This window comes from Amblyomma mixtum, chromosome 7 (assembly GCF_055824585.1).
Source record: "Amblyomma mixtum isolate Tamu chromosome 7, ASM5582458v1, whole genome shotgun sequence".
NCBI lineage: Eukaryota > Metazoa > Arthropoda > Arachnida > Ixodida > Ixodidae > Amblyomma > Amblyomma mixtum.
In genome coordinates, this window is record NC_143018.1 from 109,180,262 (window position 1) to 109,207,371 (window position 27,110).

General features: G+C 51.3%; 1 protein-coding gene and 1 pseudogene across 1 annotated transcript in view; both read right to left on the bottom strand.

Moving 5' to 3' along the window:
• Positions 1 to 178: 178 nt before the first annotated feature.
• On the bottom strand, positions 179 to 24,562 carry LOC149337172 (uncharacterized; annotated as a pseudogene).
• LOC149337173 (uncharacterized) overlaps positions 22,568 to 27,110 on the bottom strand; it is a 168,560-nt gene continuing 164,017 nt past the window's right edge. The window contains exon 3 of the mRNA XM_089553365.1: positions 22,568 to 25,796. Coding sequence (XP_089409491.1) covers positions 25,378 to 25,796 — 419 coding nt within the window. The 3' untranslated portion in view covers positions 22,568 to 25,377. The remainder of the gene's footprint in view (positions 25,797 to 27,110) is intronic.

The window sequence follows — 27,110 nt, forward strand, 5'->3', positions numbered from 1 at the left end:
TTTACTTAATGCCAATAAAGTTAGTGAACTGTCAGCAGCCCACTGGCAACATATAGGTTCACTGCAGTTCTTAACAGTTGGTCATTGTTACTGCGTGAACTTCTGCTCTGCTGTGATGAAGCCACTCTGTTCTCTAAACACTAAGACAAAAAGTCATACAGTTGTTCATCTGTCAAGTTTATTTCGGGAGTTGGAAAACTTGCCGCAGAATGTCCATTTTTTCCTTGTGCATTTCCGGCCGTTCCTCCCGCGCAGCATCTCGTTCTGCATGTCGCTTGGCCCGACGTTCTTCTTTGTCAGCGTCTTTTGCCGCCTTTCTGTTTGCCTTCTCTCCATGCAGAGCACGCATCTCCGCAAAAAAGACCTGCATGTGTTGCATGCGCGTTGAGTTTTTACGGCAGGCCCCAGTTGTCCCTCGCTCCGCCTGCTCGGTGGTGCTGTCCTTGCCCTCTGCCGTTGTCGCTGGAGAGACGCACTCGACTGTACTGCTCTCGATGTCCGCAGTTGCTGCAGGTTTGGTTGGTGACGGGTTTTGCCCTTTGTAGATGGCCCCCAATGCGTCCCTCTGTACCTCGGGCTCAATGCTGTTATCAATGCCCCCTGGATTTTTCTAATCTCATTGTCAAATGGGACATCACACGGTGATGCACCAGACTTATTGTTGTTGTCATTTGCGTTCTTGCGCCTTCGTATCACCGTTTTGTATCTGTTCTCACACTGTTCAGCTGTTTTTGTGATTCCAAGTACTTCTAAATCTTTTGAAATTTGTTTGAACGCTTTTTTTCTGTTTTTGAATTTTTTAAATGGTCCAATTTGGGGAAAATACTTGTAATAATATTCCAAGAGCAACCTTGTTTGCCCTTCTGTCCACTCGGCAGCTGTAAGAAGAATATGCATGTGAGCCAGGTACCCATTCAGAACTAATACTTAATCCGTACCAACACTTACCACCACCACCTCTTTTGAAACCTGATGTTCCTGGTGCGTGCCGTTCTTCAGTGTGGCCTGACGCTTGTGAACAGAGCGGCGCTTGTGCTTGCGGTACCATTTCCTGCAAAGTGTGAGGCGGTGCGAAGATAAAACTTACCATACAATAATATAGTGAACTTTCATTTCCTCACACAAAAAGCATTTGTTCGACCAGTTTTGACAACACGAAAGCTAAGCAAAATAGTTGCTGAACTATGTTCAGAAGCTCTTTGGTATCCTTCTGTCTGCTTGATGGCTGTAACAACAATACATGCGGGCCAGGTATACCACAAGAACTGATAAATATGTGTACTAGGTACCAACACTCGCCATCTTTTTGTACACCTGATGGTCCAGGTGGCAATTGCAGATAGGCAGCCGTGCTTGTTGTCTTAGCTGTGTTTCCTGCATAACATATAATGGAGCAAAGAGAAAGGTTGCAGTGTTATCTGATCACAGTAGTGCACTTTCACCTCGATACACGAAGCATTTAAATGTTTAATCAGTTCAGAAATAAGTGAAACACCGAAACAGCAGAAAAGCTACGTGCACCACTAGCCAGTGTGTTATAGCAAAGTGGAAGTTTTAGTTTACTGACTCTGCCGAGAATGCCCTGCACGAAATTTACTAAAAAGGGTGCGTCATGTCAAAGAATATTTTGGCAAAAACTCTTACCGTTTTCACTGTCTGGAATGCTCACGTTTTTTTTTCATTTTTTTTATCGGAGGTGTTTTTTTGACATTCCTGCGGACCCAAATGCCTAGAACTTTCGCCTGAAATGTTGCCTTCTCGCTGTGTGGCTGCCAGGCGCTTCGCGCTTGTCGCCGCAATGCGTGATGAGTGCCATTTTGGGAAGTCTTGTGCAGTAATGGTTTTTTTTTGGTCTAAACCCTGTGGCAGCTGTGCGCTGTAGATCTTCGCGCTTGTCATCGACTTTTCTGTCGTTACCTCCTTCGGAACACCTGCCGCTTTTTCAAGTTGTACAAACTTTTTTTTTTAACCTCTTTCCTCGCCATTGTTTTGCATTTGTGTTTTACACTTTTTTCTGTACCTCGCGGATGGTATTAAAGCTGCTTGTTTCGAATACTGTAATACACTGGAAAAAGGCTGGTCTTCCAGCCGAAACGTCGTGAATTAAATCTTGTTATGTTTTTCAAGTTCTAGTGCCGCTTTTTCAAGTTGTAGCGAACTTTTTTTTTAACCTCTTTCCTCACCATTGTTTTGCATTTGTGTTTTACACTTTTTTCTGTACCTCGCGGATGGTATTAAAGCTGCTTGTTTCGAATACTGTAATACACTCGAAAAAGGCTGGCCTTCCAGCCGAAACGTCGTGAATTAAATCTTGTTATGTTTTTCAAGTTCTAGTGCCGCTTTTTCAAGTTGTAGCGAACTTTTTTTTAACCTCTTTCCTCACCATTGTTTTGCATTTGTGTTTTACACTTTTTTCTGTACCTCGCGGATGGTATTAAAGCTGCTTGTTTCGAATACTGTAATACACTCGAAAAAGGCTGGCCTTCCAGCCGAAACGTCGTGAATTAAATCTTGTTATGTTTTTCAAGTTCTGGTGCCGCTTTTTCAAGTTGTAGCGAACTTTTTTTTTAACCTCTTTCCTCACCATTGTTTTGCATTTGTGTTTTACACTTTTTTCTGTACCTCGCGGATGGTATTAAAGCTGCTTGTTTCGAATACTGTAATACACTCGAAAAAGGCTGGCCTTCCAGCCGAAACGTCGTGAATTAAATCTTGTTATGTTTTTCAAGTTCTAGTGCCGCTTTTTCAAGTTGTAGCGAACTTTTTTTTTAACCTCTTTTCTCACCATTGTTTTGCATTTGTGTTTTACACTTTTTTCTGTACCTCGCGGATGGTATTAAAGCTGCTTGTTTCGAATACTGTAATACACTCGAAAAAGGCTGGTCTTCCAGCCGAAACGTCGTGAATTAAATCTTGTTATGTTTTTTAAGTTCTAGTGCCGCTTTTTCAAGTTGTAGCGAACTTTTTTTTTAACCACTTTCCTCACCATTGTTTTGCATTTGTGTTTTACACTTTTTTCTGTACCTCGCGGATGGTATTAAAGCTGCTTGTTTCGAATACTGTAATACACTCGAAAAAGGCTGGTCTTCCAGCCGAAACGTCGTGAATTAAATCTTGTTATGTTTTTCAAGTTCTAGTGCCGCTTTTTCAAGTTGTAGCGAACTTTTTTTTAACCTCTTTCCTCACCATTGTTTTGCATTTGTGTTTTACACTTTTTTCTGTACCTCGCGGATGGTATTAAAGCTGCTTGTTTCGAATACTGTAATACACTCGAAAAAGGCTGGTCTTCCAGCCGAAACGTCGTTTATTAAATCTTGTTATGTTTTTCAAGTTCTAGTGCCGCTTTTTCAAGTTGTAGCGAACTTTTTTTTTAACCTCTTTCCTCACCATTGTTTTGCATTTGTGTTTTACACTTTTTTCTGTACCTCGCGGATGGTATTAAAGCTGCTTGTTTCGAATACTGTAATACACTCGAAAAAGGCTGGTCTTCCAGCCGAAACGTCGTGAATTAAATCTTGTTATGTTTTTCAAGTTCTGGTGCCGCTTTTTCAAGTTGTAGCGAACTTTTTTTTTAACCTCTTTCCTCACCATTGTTTTGCATTTGTGTTTTACACTTTTTTCTGTACCTCGCGGATGGTATTAAAGCTGCTTGTTTCGAATACTGTAATACACTCGAAAGAGGCTGGTCTTCCAGCCAAAACGTCGTGAATTAAATCTTGTTATGTTTTTCAAGTTCTGGTGCCGCTTTTTCAAGTTGTAGCGAACTTTTTTTTAACCTCTTTCCTCACCATTGTTTTGCATTTGTGTTTTACACTTTTTTCTGTACCTCGCGGATGGTATTAAAGCTGCTTGTTTCGAATACTGTAATACACTCGAAAAAGGCTGGTCTTCCAGCCGAAACGTCGTGAATGAAATCTTGTTATGTTTTTCAAGTTCTGGTGACTTTATCTTATATTAATCAATCAGCTGCCAAGAAATAATTTTTGATATATATATATATATATATATTGTATGTGCGTATCACGCGGGAATACTTCTCAGACTTCCGTGTGGCAATGGTATAGGTAGGTATGACCGTAGGTGCCTTGATAGAATTTCGCCTGACGTTGTGTACACCAGGTAATTCTTAATTGAAATCGGGCAGCCTAACGCAATTTAAGACCAAAACGGCGCACCCGCACAAGGACGGCGGAAGAGATTGAACAAATCGCTCACTTACAACTGATAGAGTGTTATTCAGAGCGCTACAGTTTAAGTAAAAAACGTCGATAACAACCGGAGCAAAGTTGGTATAGGGGTAATTTGTGTTATCTCACACCAAACTGCTCATCAGAGTGCGTTATTCCCATTTTGTGATTGTGCACTCACTGCACGCCTTGTCTCATAAATTTCTGAAATTAACAAAGACAACACAAGAACTCCAGCCTCAGCTTGCGTAGTCAAATCGTAGCCTGGATATCAGTTTTATACCATAAAGCTCTCTAACGACATGTGATGAGATATGTTTTATGCGTGCAGTATATTTATCTTCAGGCACTCACTTTTCACCTGTTGGCCTCGTTCCAGGCCGTTTAGCTGCTCACAAGCACTTGCACGCAGGTGTGGAGTTCCTGGACTGCATACCTCAGACTTCGAGCGGTAAAGACCTTCGCAACACTCTAAAAGAGCTCTACATTCAGCAGCGCTGAAACCACTTCAATACAGACAGAGAGACAGACGAGAGCAATAGACAACAATCAAACAGCGGAAAAATTCTCGCACACGGAATTCCTTCCTTCGCCAGTTTTTATTTCCTTCGAAGGAAAAACCGTACCTGTTAGAAGGGCATGCCGTTTAATAATTGCATCCTATCATTATCTTTTCTTGTATCTAGATTACAGACGAATTTATTTTCTTTTTCACTTCCTATTACGAGCTTTTTCAATAAATTCTCATTTTTTACGAAATACTATGCCGTCCAAGTTTGTTCGCATCTTGTCTTTTCTCACAATGGAACACCAGGTTTATGAATGACAGACATGTTGAATTATGCGCGGTTCTCAAGTATTCACCATTCCCATTTGTAGATGCGAATTATGCGCTGGACATAGAGAATAACATATTGATGGCCGCGTTTGTGCATGATGCAAGAGAACGGCGGCACTCTTCTTTTAGAGGAGCGAACGTGCTGGATGCGCTCACCCCTAGCAAAGAAAAGTGCTTCATTACGGTTCTGCGCATTCTAAGATTACAAACAGGATTATCGCTCCACTTTGCCTGAAATACGCACTGCAGAAGTCCTGTGCTTACACGGCCGTGGCTAGCTTCTATAATCAAAATGAAAGGCTTCAGATGGCTGGCTTCTCTTGCTCTGTCGCATGGCGAGCAGCAGAGACCCTCCTTCAAAAAATGAAAGGCGAAAGAAGAGCAAATGCCAACTTGGAAAGTAGGCAACCAGAAGTGGCCCACAGTATGCGCCGATTGGCGCATAGCCTGACAAAGGCTGCAAGCAGGTATGAGGTACCTGTGGTGTTCTCCGTGCCAAAAAAGCTGACAGAGCTATGCCAGCGACACTTTTACTATGCTTGTGGAACCGGGCAAACTAAGAAGTGGGTGAGGAAACAAACGAGGGTTAATGACATCCTAGTCGAGATCAAGAGGAAGAAGTGGGCTTGGGCATGGCATGTAATGCGAAGGCAAGTCTACATAGGCGAGACGGGCCGCTGAACTAATGGCGGTGCACAGGAGCGGAAGAAATGGTCATAAAATAGAAGTGATTACAATTTGCCGCCCTACTCCAAAGAATGCAAGTGTGAGCCGGTGATCAGTGGTAGTAAAGGGACATAAAAGGTAAATATCAAGCTAGGCAAGACGGATAGACTATTCCTCGGGAGAACTACCGTCGTTTTGTGAAGAGATGGCCTCACTCTGGTAGGTGAAGCTGGGTATCGCCGCGTGTGCAACACACACAGCCTGCCAACTAGATAATGAGCAAACTGACCACCGTGGAAGGCGATAAATTAATGACTGGTCGCCCGGAAACAGCAACCTGGGTCGCACAAGGCCCGCCGCTGCATGTGAGCACCTGCAATCGCACGGCACTGTCGCATCCCTTAACCGCTGCACCACTGCGCCTGGAGGGGTATGACGACTGCCAAGGATTTATATGAAAGTAGAGTAGAGAATGAACTTCTGCATATATGAGAATTAACCCATAACGCTATGGCGTCATACCCTTAAGTAGGAGATTAAGTTTGCCCTCTTTTTCTCTGCGCGGAAAGGTGGCTGCGTTGCCGAGAAAACCGCAAATGAAAGTCCCGAAATACTTCCAGATTCAAAGTGCCTGCGAAGAATCAAGTGTCGTGTGGCATCTTTGCAACCGGACTAAACAGGGCCACCACTTCTAAAGACCAGAAACTCTACCGGAAACCAAAAACTGAAAGTGAAGAAACCAGTGGTCACGGCGCCGATGTGCTAGTGCTGGCCACTTCTGCCCTCCACTGTTTCGACGGGGGCTCTCTACTGCATAGCGAGCGTCTGCGCCTCGTTTCAAGCTTCTTTGGTGCGAAATCACTACTTTGAATTACTGAGGGAAGACATCAAAACAAACTGCCGATAGCGCTCACGCATGTAAACATGAGTGACGGTAACGGGAGCGTGCGGCCTTCGGTGTGTTGCGTGTCATCGTGAAGTGTCACGTATGCTTCGAGAAATCTTAAAACTCATGGGAATAGCAGTCGCGCTCCAGCGTATTCATCCAGCTCCCTATCTGAGTGAAAAACTTCATGCGCATTCCTCACCAAATGGCGCACTGCGCTGTCTATTATCCGTGTTTGCTGACTAAATATGCAGTAAGTATGATCGAAGACCGCCGTTGTGATTGACCTTGCTGTAGTGGTTGCGATTTCTACTTTCGTGAATTGCTCTGGGGTTGTAAGCGAAAACTAATTAGGGTACGTTGCATCCCGCTGCGGCCTGCCGCCCGCCAGGTATAGAGGTCGGCAGGGGATGCAGGCATAATGCTGGCGAACATGCAGTTTAGGAAAAAAATTATTTAATATGTACACATGCCAACGTTACCAGATACACTGACAGTTACAAAAACACATGACACTAAGCATGTAAGGCTAGCCAATTAACGCGGCACCATAAGCATCTTTAAGTAACTAAAAGGAACTGCTCGTGGGCAATGTAAAACAGGATAGCATACCTATTGACAGAAGAGTGAAAGCGCAATAATTTGACGCTGAAACACTGTAAAAGAGACCTTAGCGCCAGTTTGGCCTAAAAGCCAGAACAACACGACCGTTGTTTACAGAAATGAGTGGACATGACCATTTCCGGAAGAACTATTCCTCACCCAAGAAAAAGAGTTCCTCGAACAAAAAAATGATGAGCTCCCGTCGGAGACGGCCGAGAATCGGCCACACAGCGCGGCGTCGAAAGCCACCAGCGACCGCGGCGCATGGACTGCGCCATAAACTAAAAAGACCCGTAACAATTACCAGGCGAGCAAAACGGCCGCTGGGGAAGCGGCCGCGGGAAACGAAGCACGAAATTAATTGTAAAACATTTTATTCGCCGGAAAGAGCTTGGCAAGAGGTCGCGTTAAGTGGTCGAGAGTACGCAGGCCTCGACGACTTTGTCAGCCCACTCCACCACCAAAACTTGGGTTCTGGGGTCAGAGCTAGCCAGCACGGTCTCCCACCGCTCGAGAGAAGGAGCTGTAACTAGATCACCCGGAGGTGGCTCTATTTTGCAGTCCCACAGGATGTGATCGTAGGTAGCACGTTAGCCACAGTGTTTGCAGTTTGGGTTGTAAAGATCTGGATAAATGTGCGCGAGGAGTGATGGGGTGCGTATCGATCTCGTCTGTAGACGACGCCACGTAACCTCTTGTTCTTTAGTAAGTCTTTTGTCTGGAGGGGGGGAAATTCTCCTCTCTAGTTTAAAATGATTGGTGAGATCATGATATGTGATCATGGAGTCCTTCATGAAATTCAGGGAGCCAGACTCATCCACTGCCCGGTCGACGAAACCTCGGGCTTTATTGTGGGCTGCCTCGTTCCCCGGATTCCCTGAATGGGCTGGGACCCATATCAATTCGGAATATTTTGGTGAGAATTTGGTTGCGTTAAGGATTCTAAGGGAGGTGTTTGCAATTCGCCCTTTAGCGAAATTATTGATACCCATTTTGGAATCGCTGAGGATGATGCTCTCTTGGAATGCCCTGCCCACGGAATCCCGCATGAACCGCGCGCCAAAAGACACGCGCTACCACGCAGGTTACTGTAGCGTGGCGATTAGATTCCGGGAGCGGGCACTTCGGACAGGTACTGGAGAGTAACACACCCCACCGCTCTAACCGATCACAAGTAGGGAGCAGTGCCCAGCCAGGTTTCCATAAAAAGTCGCGTAGATGGTCTTGGAGAGGTGACGACGATAAGCACACCCACTGAACGCGGCGCCATAGGTGAGCAGCGAGCCGCCGGCACAACACGCAACAATAGGGAGCCCATAATGTCCACCACACGGTCTGCAACGATGCTGACATCAGGCGCTACTGCTCTTTCATGCCTGTATAAGGCCACAGAAGAAGCATAGAAAGCGCTAGACTGCTCTGAATGAGGTGCATGATTAACAGGGGCCGCGGGATCCAAAAAGTACCGAGTCAAGGTTCGCGCCGGAGACGCGTTTCCTAGCAGGATACGCAAAATAGCCTTCAAAGCGAACAGCGGGGACGTGACGAACAAATTTAGGAATGCAAAACCTCCTCTCTCCCGAGGTTGTCCAAAAGCAGCACGAGCCACACGCTCAGTTCCGCCTGACCCAAAAAAAACTGTAGTCTGCACCCACCTTATCACACAGAGGGGCGGTTTAACAATGTAGCAGAGGTACCAGAAGGCACCGAGCACGACGGACTGAACCAGGTAGCGCCTCTCAAACATAGCCAGGTCAAATGTCAGCGCCCTTCGCACACGAGCTGTAATGCCTTCGACGACCGAAGGCCACACACCATCCCATATTGCAACACAGTCGTAGGTTACACCTAAAATTCGCATCTGCGCGCACCACTGCAAAGGTATTGCAGATGTAATACGAGCTTGGGGAGACCCGGTAAAAAGTAACGACTCTTGGAGTAATTAAGAGCAGCCCCCAGACAAGGAGGCGTACTTGGTTGCTTGGTAACAACTTTATTTCAGCCCTGCAGATCTTTCGCCGACGGAGCCTTAGGTCTGCCAAGTGGGGACGTCGAGGTGGTGGTGGTGGTGAAAAACTTTAATCAAAGAGAGCTTGAGGGTTAAAAAAAAATAACCCTGCTGCATGGTCGGTATCCTTAGCCCGGGACACCGCATGACGAGGCCCCGTCTCGCGCCCGCTTGACCAGAGCCCTTTGGGACTCCAGCGTTGCCTCGCCGTCACCGCGTGGGCCTACTGGACTAATGAAAAACGTTTGAAGTTTTAAGCAGGCTGCGTTCCTCTGCTAAGAACAGAGTGATGTCATCTCCATAAGCAGTGACGCGTGCCGCTTCACTGCCTAGGCAAAGCCAGACCTCTAATAAGGAAGTGGCGAGCGTTGCGTTGGAGTTGCCGGAACCATGGACCAGGCCATGGTGTCGGGGTAGTAGCCACGTTGCCCAGCAAGCCATCTTGCCGCGGGTGGGCGACTCACTCACGGCCGGTTGCCACGGTAAGCGTGAGGATCGGCCCTAAAAGGTCTAAATGTAGGCCCACCTGGGTGCGAGTGGTATCTTCAGGTAGCTGTCAGGTTCACAAAGACACAAGCAGCTGTATTCCAGGGGTTCCGGTCGAAATTCGATTCAAAATACATAATCACTGACTCGCGAGGGGCCTGTCGGAACGTCGAACAAAGCTGCACTGCGCGTTTTTTGCGCAAAAGACACGACACAAAAGAAACGAGGTAGACAGGACAAGTGCTTAGGCACCAACTAGCCTGCAAAAACATACTCGAAAGCTGCACTCCCTTCCTAGCCTATCGAATCTACCAAAATTGCATAAGGGATACGGACCCAGCACACCATTACCTTATATGGGCCCCTGCTCATCAGGGGTTGGCAGGAAACGAGGCAGCAGACGCCGCCGCCCGTGCGCTCTCTCACCGGGCTTTCTCCTCCCCACCCGATCAGGAACCCGATCCTAATCCGATATATACCTTCAAAGATATTAAGGCGAAAGCCTTTAATGCCTCATCGTTGTAAGCAGCAGTTGTCGACAGAAAATGTCACGCTTTTCAATTGGTCGAAACGGCCATGACGTCAGAGTACGCGAATTTCAAACGGGGCCAATTGTACTTCGCCTAGTAACCATGCAACCAATTGAAGGAATCGTATAGTGATGCTCCAAATATGTGGGACTGAGCCTAGTTAATTGCTTAATTACCCATTAGCCTAATTAACTTTTCTGGTCAGGCCATATAAATAAATAAAACCGAGTAGGAAATTGGTCGAGCTCGGGAATCGAACCCCGGTCTTCGGCGTGCGAGACGAGCATGCTATCCACTTCCCCATGCCAGCTCGATTGTTTGCTATGAACAAAGGCGCGTGTAGTGAATATGGTGTCTTCGCTCACTCCCATCGTCCTCCCTTCCCTTCCGACGAGGTTTATGTGTCCACCGAGATATGACAGACAGATACATTTCCTTTCCTCAAAAACCAATTTACCGACGAGCGATGTTGGTGGTGGAAAACATTTATTTACAGATAAACTTCGGGAGGTGAAGTATGAGCTGACCCAAAGGGGGCCAGCCCTCACAAGTACTAGGTGGAGGTCCCTAGTTCGGGACCCCAGTGGCGTCGGCCGCTGCCCGGGCTCGCGCGACCAGGGCCCGTTGGGCCTGCAGGTCAGAGCAGCCGAGCAGGGTCGCCTCCCAGTCCTCCCGGGTTGGGTTGGGGTGAGGGGGGATAGCAGGGTTGGAGGGGCAGGCCCACACCATGTGGTAGATGTCCGAAGACTTCTCCGCACAGTGCGGACAGCTGCCAGAGAAAGAAGGGTCAAAGTGTTTTAGAGCTGCCGGGCACAGCAAAGTATTTGTATATAGGCGAAGCAGAAGCCGCTCCTCCGCCTTTGAGAGACCTTTACACGGGCGGGGATAAAGACTATGGCCAGATTGATAAAGTAAAGAAATGTCTTTAAACGAGTAAGCTGGAGAGAATTCGAGTTCCTGATCGTCGCGGTCGGAGGGGAATGTCCGGTGAGAGAGCGCGCGGGCGGCGGCGTCAGCTGCCTCATTTCCCTCAAGGCCCATGTGAGCAGGAGCCCAAACGATACGCCGGTGAGCGGGGTCCCCGGTATAGACGCTGTTTTGGAGAATGCGGTAGGCTAGATACGGTACCCAGCCCTGCTCGACGTTCCGACATGCCCCTCGCGAGTCGGAAATAATTGTTTTTGAATTGGAATGAGATGCAGCCAAAGCAATGGCGACCTCCTCCGCGTGTGTTATGTCACGGGCTCGGAAAGTAAGGCCGTTCACTGTTTTGGATTCGTGGACGACTGCGGCCGTGAACCATCCCCCATGGTGGGGGCCGGAGGCATCCACGTAGAATACGCCGGGTTTCGATCCATAGTGGCGGGCCAGGGCTTCCGCCCGCGCCAGGCGCCGGCCATTATGGTCCTCACGGTTCATGTTCGCGGGAAGAGGGCGCACGTGGAGGGCGCATCTCCACTGGGATGGAATACGTACGCGCTCTTCCATGAGAGTGGTGTGTTGGATGTGTAGTCGGGCAAGAAGGCGGCGACCCGACGATGTCTTCGAGAGACGTGTGTATTGGTTGGTCAAGTGAGCTTCCCGGAACTCCCGAAATGTGTTCACCATGCCCTGCCCCAGGAGGCGCTTGTTGGAGGTGGTCACGGGGAGGTCCAGAGCCCGCTTAATAATTTTGCGGAGGATGACTTCGAATGAATCCTCGTCTTGCTTCCGCAGGTGGAGGTATGGAGTCGAATCGTAAAACCGAATGGGCAATGGCGTTCTATGGACTCCCTGGCAGCGTTGCAAGATGCTGTCGCGTTCCACTCTTAGAGGCGAAGCTTAACATCTTAACCACACATCAGTGACAACACTTTAGGTCAAAAAAGTGCCCCCCTCAATTTTGACGGGTGTTCACCGAGATATGTGAGACAGTTACTGCGTAATTTCCTTTCCTCAAATACAATTTTCATTTCCTTCATTACGGGCCCTCTTTGTCTTCTTTCACTCCCACTTCCTTCCTTCCTCTACGGTGCGGTTCAGGTGTACACCGAGATGACAGAGAATTACTGCGCCATTTCCTTTCCTCAAAAAGCGTTGCGTTCAAAGGGCAAGGCATCGCGCCGAACGGGTGGTGGCGTTCCGTGGACTTCCTAGCAGCGCTACAACACGCTGTCGCGTTCCACTCCTAAAGGCGAAGCTTGAGCGCCATTAATTAGCAGTTAATTAGTATTCAAGGTTTAATCAGTAATTAACCATTAATTACAGATTTGTCATCACTTAGTAATTATTACTCAATTATATGTGACGCCACCAGTGCCACAGAAGCAGCGAAAGTGGTTCGGAAAACGCTTTCGCCTCTACGCACTTTAGACAGTCAAAGTGCCCCCTGATTTTGACAACCTATTATGAAGACAGGCATCGCCTTTTCCCTCGTCCATGTAAAGCCTGAAGAAGGCGGATGAGCGGCTCCTTCTCCGCCTTCTCACCAATGCAATTCTGTGCCCGGCAGCGCTAAAACATTTTCACCCCTGCTTTAACGGCAGCTGTCCACACTGTAGTGCGGTATATTCTGACACCTATCACATGGTGTGGGCCTGCCCCTCCACCCCGGCTATTCCCCCCATCCCCAACCCAACCCGGGAGGACTGGGAGGCGACCCTGCTCGGCTGCCACGACGTACAGGCCCAACAAGCCTTAGTCGGGCGCGCCCTGGCGGCGGCCACCGCCACTGGGGTCCCATACTAGGGACCTCCACCTAGTGCTTGTAGAGACCAGTCCCTTACGGGCTGATCCAAACATACCTCCTGTCCCTTGTTAATAAATGTTTTCACCACCACCACCAGCTGTAGTGCGCCGTGCCTCGCGCCGCCATAACCGGAAGGCTTTAAGTGGGAGCCCAGCGACGGCCGTTCTTGTTGCCATAGCAACGACGCTCCATCTGTTGCGTGCCGTGCCTCCGACGGCTTGAAGAGGGAGCCCAGCGACGGCCGTTCTTGTTGCCATGGCAACGACGCTCCATCTGTTGCGCGCCGTGCCTCGCGCTGACCTAACCCGACGGCTTGAAGTGGGAGCCCAGCGACGGCCGTTCTTGTTGCCATGGCAACGACGCTCCATCTGTTGCGCGCCGTGCCTCCCGCCGCCCTAATCCGACGGCTTTAAGTGCAAGCCCAGCGACGGCCGTGCTTGTTGCCATGGCAACGACGCTCCATCTGTTGCACGCCGTGCCTCGAGCTGACCTAACCCGACGGCTTGAAGTGGGAGCCCAGCGACAGCCATTCTTGTTGTCATGGCAACGACACTCCATCGGTTGCGCGCCGTGCCTCGCGCCGCCCTATGGGCCGTTTCACATGCTGCGACTAGAACAAAAATAGTTGGCCTAGTCGGTGACGCCGCAGTGCAGTTTTCGCACAGTGCTTTCACATGCAACGCGTACCCAGCGAATTCGGTCGGAGGGACACGCAAGGTTGCTCGATGTTCGCATAGGCAACCCACGATTAAACGCGACAGAAACGCTGCACGGAATGTGTTGACGATGTTATGACCAGCGTGTTTTTAGATGCAAGGCAATATTTCGTATGTTTTGATTAGAATAGACAGTTTTGCTTACGCCGCGGAACAGCTCCCACGTGACCCCACGCCGAGACAGCGCGTGACGTCGCGTAACGTGTGAGCTGTTTCCGCGGCCGGTCTCGACGCACGTGCGCTCTCGCTCGCGCGCCTGGAGACCGATCGTGGCCGCGGCAGCTGCTCCCGTGTGACGTCACGTCACGTGCCGTCTCGGCGCTGCCCATTGGTCAGTCGCAGAGCAAACACACCGACGCTGCGACTGGATTCCAACCGGACAGAACTTGGTCGCAGGCCGTCTGCGGCTAGACCGACGGCCCTCCCTAGTCGCAGACCGACAGAATTCGCAGCGTCGCATTCGAGAATCGCATGCATGTGAAACGGCCCTAACCCGGCGGCTTTAAGTGGGAGCCCAGCGACGGCCGTTCTTGTTGCCATGGCAACGACGCTCCATCTGTAGCGCGCCGAGCCTCGCGCTGACCTTACCCGACGGCTTGAAACAGGGGCCCACCTGCGGTCGCTCTAAAAGTCAACCGTGCCTTGCCTTGGGTAGTATTGCTTACGCATTAAAAGGTCGATGATATGATATGTGCACCGGCGAAGATGGCAGCGTCACTACGTTAGCAGCACACAATGTCCGCGAAAGGCTCGTCGGAACGTACGCCCTGTCTAACCCACTCGAGAAAAAAAATTCACGGGCACTTTGGCTCTCTAAAGTGCTGCAAGGCGAAAGTGTTTCCTGGCGCACTGTTTGTTTTTATTTACTTTTTATTTTTCATATTGTTTTGTTTTTTCTCCTTTTCTTATCTTTATTGTTTTTATTTTTATATCATTTTTATTTTGTTCTTATTTTTGTTTATTTTGTTATTTTTATTTTTCCTTTTCTTGAGCTTATTCATTTTATGTTATTTATGAAACCCGTGGATTCACTAGATGCGCCTTTATTCATGCTCGACCCTTGAGCCTTCCTGGCGGAGTTGTAGCGTCTCCCCTTCAAATGCCAAAGGCCCTGGTTCGATTCCCACCCTCGGCGCAGTTCCTTTTTAAGCAGTGACGCCGAGAGGCGGGCACATCTGCCGACACGGCTGCCGACGCGTCTGCTAACCACAGTATGAGGCATTAAAGGCTTTCGCCTTTAATGTCGTTTAATTCCTCTGCATTACCTAGAGCAATAAAACTCTGTAATGATCTTCCTGACAACATAATCTCTTTCATTGATCCTGGTGAGTTTAAAAAACATCTATGTATACATTTATTGCCATAGTGATGTTCGAAATGTACGACAGTTTCATATGTTCTTAACGTTGTTTTCCCATTTACCACTTCTGTTGCCCCTGGTTGCTTTTTTTTCTCTCATGTTCATGTTTCGCTTTTTTTTCTCTCTATTTTCGTGTCTGATGTTATTTTAACTCCGTTTTCTATAAATTTCGTGTTCCTTTCTTGTATTTGACTTGTACCGCGTTCTTGTACCGATATTACGGTTTTTTTCCATCTGTATACACCTTTTTTCGATTTGCCCCCCTCACCCAATGCTCTTGGGGGCTGTGAGGTACTAATAAATAAATAAGTAAATAACCTGCGAAGCCAAGTTCACACAAAGATGTTGCCATAGAGGTCAGTGAGCATGAACTGGCTGACTAGGCGGCGCAACTCGCGCCCATTCCAACCTGGTCTACCCCTACCGGGGCCCTGCACATCAGCGACCGTATCGAGCACCCCCGCCCCGCCAAGTGGAGCTGATATGGGCGCCCGCGCACTCCGGGAATCCCGGAAACGAGGCCGCCAACCTTATAGCCCGAGGTTCTTTAAACCGGGCTCAGGTGGCCTCTGATCGGGGATTCACAAAGGAGGGCATGCACTCGTTCAGTGAGCTGACCCAGGCGCACAGAGCCTTACGCCAGCTCTACCCCCCGCCCCACCCCTCCCTACATAACAAACACGCAACACTCTGGCGCAGACTACAGACACACGCACTCCCTTCATCCCTTAACCTAACCCACTATCATCCCTCCTTCCCCACTCCGGCATGCACTCTTTGCCCAGAACCCTTCGCCTCTTCCCTCCACATCATTTCCCTCTGCCCGGCGGACCCTCCTCCGCGGGACCTACAGAACCTCAAGACCTGGGAGGACTGGAGACCCTGCTGCGCTCGGAGGACCAGGCCGTGCAGACCATCGCCACCGGCCGTGCTGCCAGCGTTATGGACCTTCGGAACATAAACACTTCAGTGCAGTGGGGTCGTGCGGGGACCCTGGGGCGTGCCCCGAATTCCTGTGTAAATAAAGTTTTCTCTCTCTCTCGAGCACACAGTTGAAATCGCCCAACATCACAACATTACGCCCTCCAAGAAAATACACATCTAAATCTTTAAGAATGCGTTTGCCAAATTAGAATGCGCAGGTGCATAAATGCAAATAATTCTCAGGTGAAGTGCGTTAAAGGTGCAGTCGAACGCCAGCACGCGTCCAAGCGCGACGTAGATAACATGATGGTCTCGCAAGAGTAAGCGGTTCAAAACAAGAACGCAACGGTGGTAGTGAAAAGCATTTATTACAGGTTATACAGAGAGGTAGTTTGGGAGGTGGCCCCTAGTACGCCACCCCCCTCACAATACTAGGTGGGGTCCCTATTCCAGGACCCCATTTGACTCTACCGCCACTCGGGTACGCCTGAACATGGCCTGTTGGGCCGGAAGGTCGTGGCAGCCGAGCAGGGCCGCCTCCCAGTCCTCTCGGGTTGGGTTGGGGTGGGGATTGAGGGAAGGATTTTTCTGGCATGCTCGCCGCGGCCAAGATCACGAGCGAGGAAAGCGCCGCGGACACCATCTGCCCCAACACGCAACAGAACATCATGGTCGTCAGTACACCGAACGAAGACAACGCGGCTAGGTACGCTAAAATCCAGGAAATCTATATTCAAGACAACTCCTAAGCGCATATCGCACGGCTCCTCACGACACCGTAAAGGGCGTCATCAGAGGCATCCCCATCGATGCGAGCGCCGACGAGATAGATAGGAACATCGTCAACGAGAGAAACCCGCTAGCAGTGGGCGCAAAGAGGATCGGCAGCACGACCACCGCGATCGTGGTGTTCCAGGGACCCAAGGTACCGAACTTCGTCCGATACGGAGTCACTCTGATACCGTGCCGCCTCTACAGGACACAGATCGACGTTTGCAAGCAGTGCGGCCGAGTGGGACACCGAAAGGACGTGTGCCCGACCCCCAATATCAAGACGTGCCTGGCCTGCGGACTCGCCAATCCCAAAGAAGACCATCGCTGTACCCCTAAATGTAAGCTGTGCGGGGACGAACACCCGACCGGAGACCGAACGTGCAAGGCGAAATACAAGATCCCCTACGTAGTGCGCAAGCGACAATGGGAGCGCCGACAGGCCGAACGCCAGCTGCTGTCGGAGAGCGATTTCCCGCCACTCGACAAGCCGCCAGCTGCGGGAAAGTCAAGGACTCCATCAGAGAACCGCGCGCCAAATTCCAGAGACAGCAGCTGCAAGAGAAGCCTCAGTAGGAAAAGGTCACCATCACGTGAGCGAGTCAGCTGGGCTGACGCAGCTAAAGGGAACAATATAAGGAACGCGCATAAAATCACCGAAGCCACGAAGAAAGATGATATAAACAAGATGCGAGAAGCCAACGAGACATTAAGACAAGAGAACGCGGCGCTGCGCACGACCATCAACAGCCTCACGAGAGAGATCGCCGAGATCCGTAAGTTGCTGCTATGCAACAACGAGCCTCCACAGAGACTCACGCCAAGCACAAGCACGACCGACGAAACAACCATGAACACCCAGGAGACAGCCGTAGAGGAACCGGCACCTAAGAAGCGAGCCGTCGAGGCCACGCGCAAGCAAACAGAGAACAATCGAATCGACAACCCCGAGGCCAAATTCGAAGCGACGTTCACCAAACTCGAACAATTAATCACGGCGAACATCGCAGCAGTGACAGCAATGAAACAAACAATGGAGACCTACCAAGCCGAGAACACGAACAGAATCGCCTACATCGAAAGGACCCTACAGCCGATAGTGAGCCACCCGACGTTTGCGCCCCTCTTCGCGCAACATCCACCCAACCAGGGAACCGCGTACACACCAACGCAACCATGGCTGTCAACGCAACAACAGCAGCAGCCGTAACAGCGTGGCAGTGGAACTGTCGCGGCCTCGGAAGGAAGAAGGCAGTCATCCAACAGCACATCGCACATGCCGCGCGCAAACCAGACGTGATCCTATTACAAGAAACACTCACCGACGCACCGTCCCTGCCCGGCTACAGAGTGCACAAGGGCCAGCCCGACGGGAGAGGTCTGTGCACCCTGGTCAGGAAAGGACTCACGTTCGTTGAGCACGAGCTGCAAAGCAATATCAAGATCGAGCACACACTCACCGAAATCATCCCGGGCAAGAAGAGAAAAGGAAGCATTTTTCTGCTCAACATATACAGCAACCCATCTCAGAGAAAACAGAGATTCAAAACAATACTACACAGAGCCAGCACCGCGGCAGGCCGCAACACGCTAATCGTCTGCGGCGACTTCAACGCGATGAACCCAGCCTGGAGCTACAACAAGTACACAGCAAAGGGCCGCGACCTGTACCAAGACGCCATGGAACTCGACTTCACCCTCATCACGGACCCGGCGCACCCGACGAGAATCGGTAACTCTGTGTCCCGGGACACCACTCCGGACCTCACGTTCGTCAAGAACGACGTCCGGGGAGCGATCACCTGGCGAAACACGGGAACCGACCTCGGCAGCGACCACACCATCGTGGAAATCAGCATACCGCAACACAACGACACCAGCATCAAAACACACAGATGGGTAGACTGGGATGCCTTCCGAGACGCCAGAAGCCAGAAGACAGACGCTGACGGCGAGATCGAAGACATAGAGACGTGGACGGCCGAAATCACCAAGAGCGTACGCGACGCGACCAAAGAAATTGAAACGGACGCTGCGATTGATAAAGTAGACAGCCGGCTAGCGCATCTCATCGAAGCCAAGCAGTCAATACTCAGTCGCTGGAAAAACCAACGGCTCAACCGCAGACTCAGAAAGAAGGTGGCGGAGGTCAACCGAGCAATCGAGGAGCACTGCCGCCCTCTATGCACGCAACAGTGGATCGAGATCAACAACGCGGCAGACGGGCAGATGCATAGCGGGAAGACGTGGAACCTGCTGCGGCACCTGCTCGACGAAACCAAGACCAACTCGCACCAAAGGGACAGACTCGCCAAGCTCATACATCGGGCTGTCTCGGTACAGGGCGCCGATGCAGTCACCAGGCGCATCAATGACAAATACCTGCCCACTACGCCCACCGAACAACACGCGCCGTACGGCGGCCTACCCAACGCGAAGCTCGATCGTGACATCGACGTCGAGGAGGTACGCGCGGCCCTGCACGCCCTCAACAGCCGGTCGGCAGCTGGCCCGGACCTCGTCACGAACAAGGCGCTGAAGAACCTCGACGACAGCTCGATTGAGAACCTCGCAAAATACTTCAACAAGTGCTGGAGGGCGGCCGCTCTACCAAAGCAGTGGAAGACAGCCAAGACTATCCTGATACCCAAGCCGGGGAAGCCACCGGACACGGACAACCTTCGGCCCATCACGCTCACGTCCTGCGTGGGCAAGGTGCTGGAGCATGTCCTGCTCAACAGGTGGCAAGACTACCTGGAACGAGAAGGGCTGTATCCGGCCACGGTGATCGGCTTTAGACAGCTCCTCAGCACGCAGGACGCGATGCTGCAGCTCAAATACCAAATCATAGACAATGGCGGCAGCGCCCGCGACAACAAGGCAATCCTGGGTCTCGACCTAAAAAGCGCCTTTGATAATGTGAAACACTCGGCAATTCTGTCCCAAGTCTCTAAGCTCAACATGGGCGAAAGATCCTACAACTACATCAAGGACTTCCTCACGGACAGGACCGCCCAGCTACGAGCAGGCGACCTACAAACGCAAGAGAAGAAGCTCGGGAGCACCGGCACACCGCAGGGATCGGTCATTTCGCCGATGCTGTTCAACCTGGTAATGATCGGAGTGGCCGAGAAGCTCGCGGACATCGAAGACGTCAGGCACACCATCTACGCGGACGATATCAAACTGTGGGTGACCGGCGGCAGCGACGCCCACATCGAGGGCGCTCTGCAAGCCGCCGTCTACGCGATAGAAGACCACCTGGAAGGCACCGGCTTGAGATGTTCGCCGAGCAAATCGGAGCTCCTCATACTCCCACCTACCAACAATGGCAGATGCAAGACCAGACAACGCGAATGCGAAAAAATCAGAATCGTAACCAAATCCGGCAACGTGATCCCCGAGGTCAGCAAAATCAGGATCCTAGGCATGGTCATCGAAAAGCATGGAAGAAACGGCGAAACCATCGCCCGTCTCACGGCAAAAGCGGCCAACGCTATGCGACTCCTCAAAAGAGTCACTTCCCGGAAGGCTGGCATGAGAGAGGAGAGCCTAATCAGGCTCGTCCAATCCTTCGTCATCATCCACGTCGCGTACGTTGCAGCCTACCATAGATGGCTGCAACACGAACGCAACAAAATTAATGTAATCATCAGGAGAGCGTACAAGGCGGCGCTGGGCCTGTTCGAGTCCACGAGCACGACCCGCCTCTTACAACTCGGGATCCACAACACGCTCGAAGAAATAGCCGAAGCGCAACGGACCTCTCAACTGGAGCGGCTGTGTACGACCAAAGCCGGGAGGAAGATACTGGACGACCTGGGAATAGGACACTCGAACGACGCGGAGACAAAGCTCCCCGTCCCCGAAGAGGTCCGACGCCAGACCAGAATCGACCCCATACCCAAGAGCATGAACCCCGAGTATAACAAGGAAAGAAGAGCGGCGAGGGCCAAGGCTCTCATCGACCTGCACGCCAACGACGAGCACGCGCGGTACGTGGACGCGGCCGAATACCAACGGAACTCCTTCGCAGCGGTCGTCATAGAGGCGCCGACCAGCGCCACGAGGACGGCAGCGAGCGTGAGAGGCGCCGGAGCGGAACAAGCGGAGGAGGTGGCCATCGCCCTGGCCATCGCCGACGCAGACTGCTACACGGGGCTGAGTGACTCGAGACAGGCGGTGCGAAACTTCGCCAAAGGCCAAGTCTGCAGGGAGGCCGAGCGCGTACTACGAGCGACTAAACTGCAAGACAGAAGAGTAAGAATCAAGTGGTTTCCGGCGCACGCGGGCGACGCGTCGGAACGCAGTGCGAACCACAATGAGACCGCACACGCAGCGGCGCGAGCGCTAACCAACCGCGCCCCGGCAACACACCGTCCGACGTGGTTCGGAGCCAAGGACCGCATGACCGACTACAGCGAAATCACGAAGGCCTACCGCCTGGCTCGCAGGACTCTTCCACCCCCGCACCCGAGGCTGAGTCGAGCGGAGGCGGTACTACTGAGACAGCTCCAGACCGGATCGCTACCGAGCCCGGGACTGATGCATCGCATGTACCCCGAGACCTACCCGACCGATACGTGTAGAGTCTGCCGGAGGGAGCCGGCAGATCAGACGCACATCTTGTGGGACTGCATCAGAAATCCAAAGGAAGCAAGATCAGGAACAATCCCGCCGCGGCTGGAGGCAGCAGCGAAGAGCAACGACCATGACCAACAGCTATGGGCCGTCCAGCAGGTCCTCGGGGCGCTCGAAAGGCAGGGACCCAGCGAGCCGGCAACGGCGAGCGGAGACCCGCGCCGAGTAACGGCAGCCTCGTAGACGACGTAGGCCCTCGTCGGGGCGCGCGAGCGCTCAACTGCAGGTACAAATAAAGTTTACTCCAATCCAATCCAATCTGGCATGCCCACACCATATAGTAGGTGTCAGCCACCTCCGTACAGTATGGGCAGAGGCCAGAAAAGGAGGGGTCGAAGTGTTTCATGACTGCCGGGCACAGCAATGTATGTGTAAAAAGTCTTATCAGAAGACGCTCACCTGCTTTTCCCAGCCCCTTGAGGGGGGTCGGGTACTTGCGGTGAGAGTCTTGATAGTGATTGACTATATTCTGAAATTTTAAAAGGGGTTCGTTGTCCAGATCCGAATCGGTAAGGTCATCGCTAGGGGCCCGGGAAGTGAGTGCGCGGGCGGCTGCGTCTGCAGCCTCGTTACATGGTAGGCCTTGGTGGCCCGGAGCCCAGACTAAGTAGCGGAGCGTAGGATCTCGGTCCCGTGCCGCGTTCCGAAGTATTCGATGAGCAGTGATGGAGACCCAACCCAGCTCGTAATTTCGACAAGCTCCTTGCGAGTCTGAGTGGATATATTGCGCCTGAGGGTGAGAGGCCGCCAGGGCGATGGCTACCTCCTCAGCGTGAGTTGCGCTGGGAGCTTTGAAAGTGAGCCCGTCCACCTGTATTTGTTGATGTATGACCGCGGCCGTGTACCATCCCCCCTAGAGCGGTGCGGGCCGGCCACGTCCGTATAAAATACACCGTATTTGTTGCCATAATGGCGGTGGAGGGCATCCGCCCGCGCCTGCCGCCGGCCATTATGGTCTTCTTTGGACCTTTTCGTAGGAAGGGGTCGAACGTGGATGGCGCATCTCCACATTTCGGGCACTCGTACCCTTTCCTCTGTGTGATGGTTGTGTGGAATGTGTAGTCGGTCCAAAAGGCGACGACCGGACACGGTCTGGACAAGACGCGTGTATTGGTTCGTGAGGTGCGCTTCTTGCAGCTCCCGATAGTTGTTCACCACTCCCAGCGCGAGGAGCCTCGCGTTGGAGGTGGAGATCGGAAGGTCGAGCGCTCTTTTGATGATCTTACGGAGGGTAACCTCCAAGACATCTTCGTCCTGCTTGCGTAAGTGAAGGTAGGGGGTCGAATAGAGTATTCGACTCGTAACGAAAGCATGTGCGAGTCGCAACGCATGTGTGCTTCGTAGACCTCCGCGTTTGTTGGAGACCCGACGGACCATGTGGCTCACCTGATCTCCAACCTTACGCTGCTTGGCCAGTGTTGTATCTGCGCGACGTGTTCTACTAATAAAGAGTCCGAGAACTCTGACCTCCGATGCCTCACGGATGGGGCCGCTGGCGAGGGAGAGGGAAATGGGGATTGCACACTTCGGCGATGGCCGAATATGCACGAATTCTGATTTCTGTGGGGAGCACTGGAGGCCGCAGTACGCCGCATAGTTGTCTACTTTGTCAGCGGCTGCTTGCAGGCATTCCTCCATGTGACCCACATTACCTTGGGTGGCCCAAATAGTGATGTCGTCGGCATACAGCGCATGCTGGATGCCTTCGACATCGGCCAATTTAGAGGGTAGGTGAAGCATTGCTAAGTTAAAGAGCAGAGGGGAGAGTACAGCGCCTTGTGGTGTACCCCTGCTGCCCATACTGTACAGGCCGTGCTCTTCGTCCTGGATGCGGACGAAGGCCTGCCGATCCGTGAGAAAGTGTTTAATATAATTGAAGGTGTTAGTGCCGCAGTCAGTCTCGCTGAGGTGGGCGAGAATGACGCTGTGCTTAACATTATCAAATGCTCTTTAAGGTCCAAGGCCAGGACTATCTTGTCGTTATGGGGGCACTCGACAGGTGTAAGCACTTCATGTTTTAGTTGGAGGAGTATGTCTTGAGATGACCTATGCGGCCTAAAACCGAACATGGTATCCGCGAAGGTGTTGCGATTTTCTAAGTATTCTGAGAGTCGATCTCGAACCATAGTTTCCATGAGTTTGCCCACACAAGATGTTAAGGAAATGGGTCGGAGGTTGTCTGTATTGATTGGTTTGCCGGCCTTCGGGATGAAGGTGACTAGCGCAGTTTTCCACTCTATGGGTAGAGGGTGGTACCCTTCCCAGACGGCATTTATGTATTCTAAGAGTGCTTCGTACGCCGGATCGGGTAGGTTGGCCAAAAGTTTGACCGTTACCTTGTCCCGACCCGGAGCCGTGCCTTGTTTCATTTTGGCAAGAGCCGCCCGTAGGTCATGGATTTGAAATCGCCGATCGAGATCAGGATTTTCTCTGCCTGCATAGAGATGCTCCGACCCCCGGGGGTCTTGTGTCTGGCACAGATATCGATCCCGCAATGTCTGTGCCAGCTGGTCCGTATTGCCCTTAAAGTTGTGAATAGCTCTTTGAAGGTGTTTTTGGGTTTCGGTGCGTGTTTGGGTGGGATCGATCAGACTACGGAAAAGTCTCCATGTGTTTCGACTAGACATTTGCCTAGCGGCCAAATTGCAGCGATCCACCCAGTTGGAGTCGGCAAGCTGGGCCGCGTAGTCCGCCGCCTGCTGGGTGATATCGAGAATTCGAAGTAGGAGCTTCCTATTGTGTTTCTGGCGACGCCATCTCTTTGTGAGACTGCGACGCGCCTCCCAGAGATGAAGGAGATGGTTATCCACATCCGTCACTCTATCTGTAAGCTGAATTTGCTAGTCGTGTTTGCGAATATTTTGTATAAGGGTGTCAGCCCAAGAGGAATAGCCGTTTTGTACCAGACTGTACGGGGGCAAGGACTGCCGGAAAGCCGTGCAGTCTGGGAGTCGTGCCTGGTTTAGGGGTCGCTTGAGGGGACGGGTGTAGAGAATGATGTTGATGAGGCAGTGGTCGCTGCCGAGGGTGTCCTCGGTGTTGATCCATTCTGCGTGTTGAATGTTCCGAGTGAGGGTAAGATCAGGGCACGTGTCCCGATTGACGGAGTTACCCACTCTGGTTGGGACTGCAGGGTCGGTTTGGAGGGTGATGCCCAGCGTGGAGATAAGCTCCGTCAGCTTTCTGCCACGCATTTCCTCCTTGCGATAACCCCACATCCGACTGGGGGCGTTGAAATCACCCACAATCAGAAGGGGGTCGCGCCCTGCCACCTTCAGTGCCTTACTGAAGATGTCGGAAAAAATTATGTTCTTACCTTTAGGGGGACGTAAATATTAAGAATGTGTACGGGGGGGTCAGTCCTTTTCAGGGGGAGGACGGCGACCATTACATACGAGTAGAGCAAATTTAATTCGAGATCGACCTCTTGCGCTGTGCAGTTTTTGTGGACAAGCAGACAGGTGGAGGGGTCACGCTGGTACGTATTATATCCCGACAGCTTCACTGCCGCCCCAGATTCCTGTAGGGCGACTACCGCAGTTGGGTGATTAAACTTCTCGAGATAGAGGCGAAGATGAGCTCTTTTTTTTCGGTCTTTGAGACCTCTGCAATTCCATTGAATAACTGAAAAAGCCTGCTGTTTTGGGGGGCAGCGGGGTCGTTTAGTGCCCTGTGCCATGATGAATTTCGGGGTAAGCTGGGCCAGGCGCCATCGCAGCCTGTCCGGCGCCCTGAGGCAAACAAGGTTCGATGGGGTCCTCGCTAATTTCGCTCAGATCAATGTGGCGGTTGAATTTGGATGGATGCTCCTTAGTGTGGCTTGGGCGACGCCCCAGGCGGTTGGAATCGTTGATCCAGGTTTTAATGTTACTTGTGACCGCGAGGGTCACCTTCTGGGTGGTTTCGGCAATAGTTTTGTTGATAATTTCGGAAATTAGCTGGCCGAGACCGCTAAGCTGAATATAAATTTCAGCTACGCTGTTTTCTAGAGCGTCCAGACGAATCGCATTAAATTGGGGAACAGACCCTTCGTTCATGGGCCCCGGGTTCTCGGAGGCGTGCGCACCTTCGCGTGCCAGTGGCGACGTTGTGGATTTTCCCATGCGGAGAATTTCGTTTTCAGCCGCGAGCTGTTTAACTTGCTCGCGTAGCGCCGCCATTTCGCGGCGCATCTAGATGAGTTCGGGAGAGGAATGAGGAGGGGGAGGAGAGGACTGAGAAACGACCCTAGGTCGACCACCAACCTTGTCCTGTGATTTCTTGGAGGCCTTATGCTGGGTAGCGCCTCCGAGATCCGGGAATCCTCAGGCTGGAAGGCCGGGGCGCCCTGATCTGACGTTTGTCGGTTTTTCTGCGGCGGCGTCTTCGGCGGCTGCTGTGGCGTCTTCGGGTTGGCTGGCGGGGGCCGGGCGTCGCCGTCTTCTCGCCGTGATCCCGCAGCTGGGAGGCGTGCTGGAGTATGAAAAGAAGGCATAGACGCCAAACCTACGCTTGAATTTCAACACGTCAGTAATGCAAAAAAAAAATTGGAAATGGCTTAGTTGTCGTCAAGCCTGGATATACAAGCGAAAAATTACGAGGAACTTTAGCGGCTAAAGTGGTGAAAGGCGAAAGCCTGAGTGCTGCATTCTGCTACGCGATTGTTCACTGCACATTTTGTTGGTGCATTAATTAGCTGCCAATTAATGACGCTTAAGCTTCGCTTTTAGGAGTGGAACGCGACAGTGTGTTGTAGCGCTGCCACGGAGCCCAAGGAACGCCACCACCTGTTCGGCGCGATGCGTTGCCCTGTGAATGCAACGCTTTTTGAGGAAAGGAAATGATGCTGTAATTCTCTGTCATCTCGGTGGCCACCTGAGCCGCACTGTACAGGAAGGGAGGAAGTGTGAGTGAAAGAAGAAAGAGGGGCCGTAATGAAGAAAATGAAAATTGTATTTGATGAAAGAAAATTACGCACTAACTGTATCACATATCTCAGTAGATACTAGTCGAAAATTGTATTTGAGGAAAGTAAGTTGCGCAGTAACTGTGTCACATATTTCGGTGGACACCCGTCAAAATTCGGGCGCGATGACGTCAAGACAATTTAGACCGATCTCAAACCCGGACAAATACGCCTTGCTCGTCGGTAAATTGGATTTTTGAGGAAAGGAAATGTATCTGTCTCTCATATCTCGGTGTACACCTAAACCTCGCCGTAACGGGAAGGGAGGAAGATGGGAGTGAACGAAGACACCGTATTCACTAGACGCACCTTTGTTCATTCCAAACCATCGAGCTGGCATGGTGAAGTGGCAGCGTGCTCGACTCGCACTCCGGAGACCGGGGTTCGATTCCCAAGCTCGGCCAATTTGTTACTCGATTTTATTTATTTATCTGGTCTGACTATAAAGGTTAATTAGACTAATTGGTTAAGTAAGCAATTAACTAAACTGAGTGAAACTTACTTGGTGCATCACTATACGATCCCTTTAATTGGTTGCTTGGTTAGTAGCCAGAGTACAATTGGCCCCGTTTGAAATTCGCGCCTGTGACGTCACGACCGTTTCGACCAATTGAAAAGCGTGACATTTCTGTCGACAGCTCCTGCTTACAACGATGAGGCATTAAAGGCTTCCGCCTTAAAAGGTTTAGTTACGCTTGGTTTGATGTCATGGCTGTTGCAGTTCATGCACAATGCACTGGGAGTAATAACGGTGGAGGCGTTCGGCCGTCCACACACTGCCTGTACCGAGGCGGAGGAGGAGGCGCGTGTGCAGTGAATAT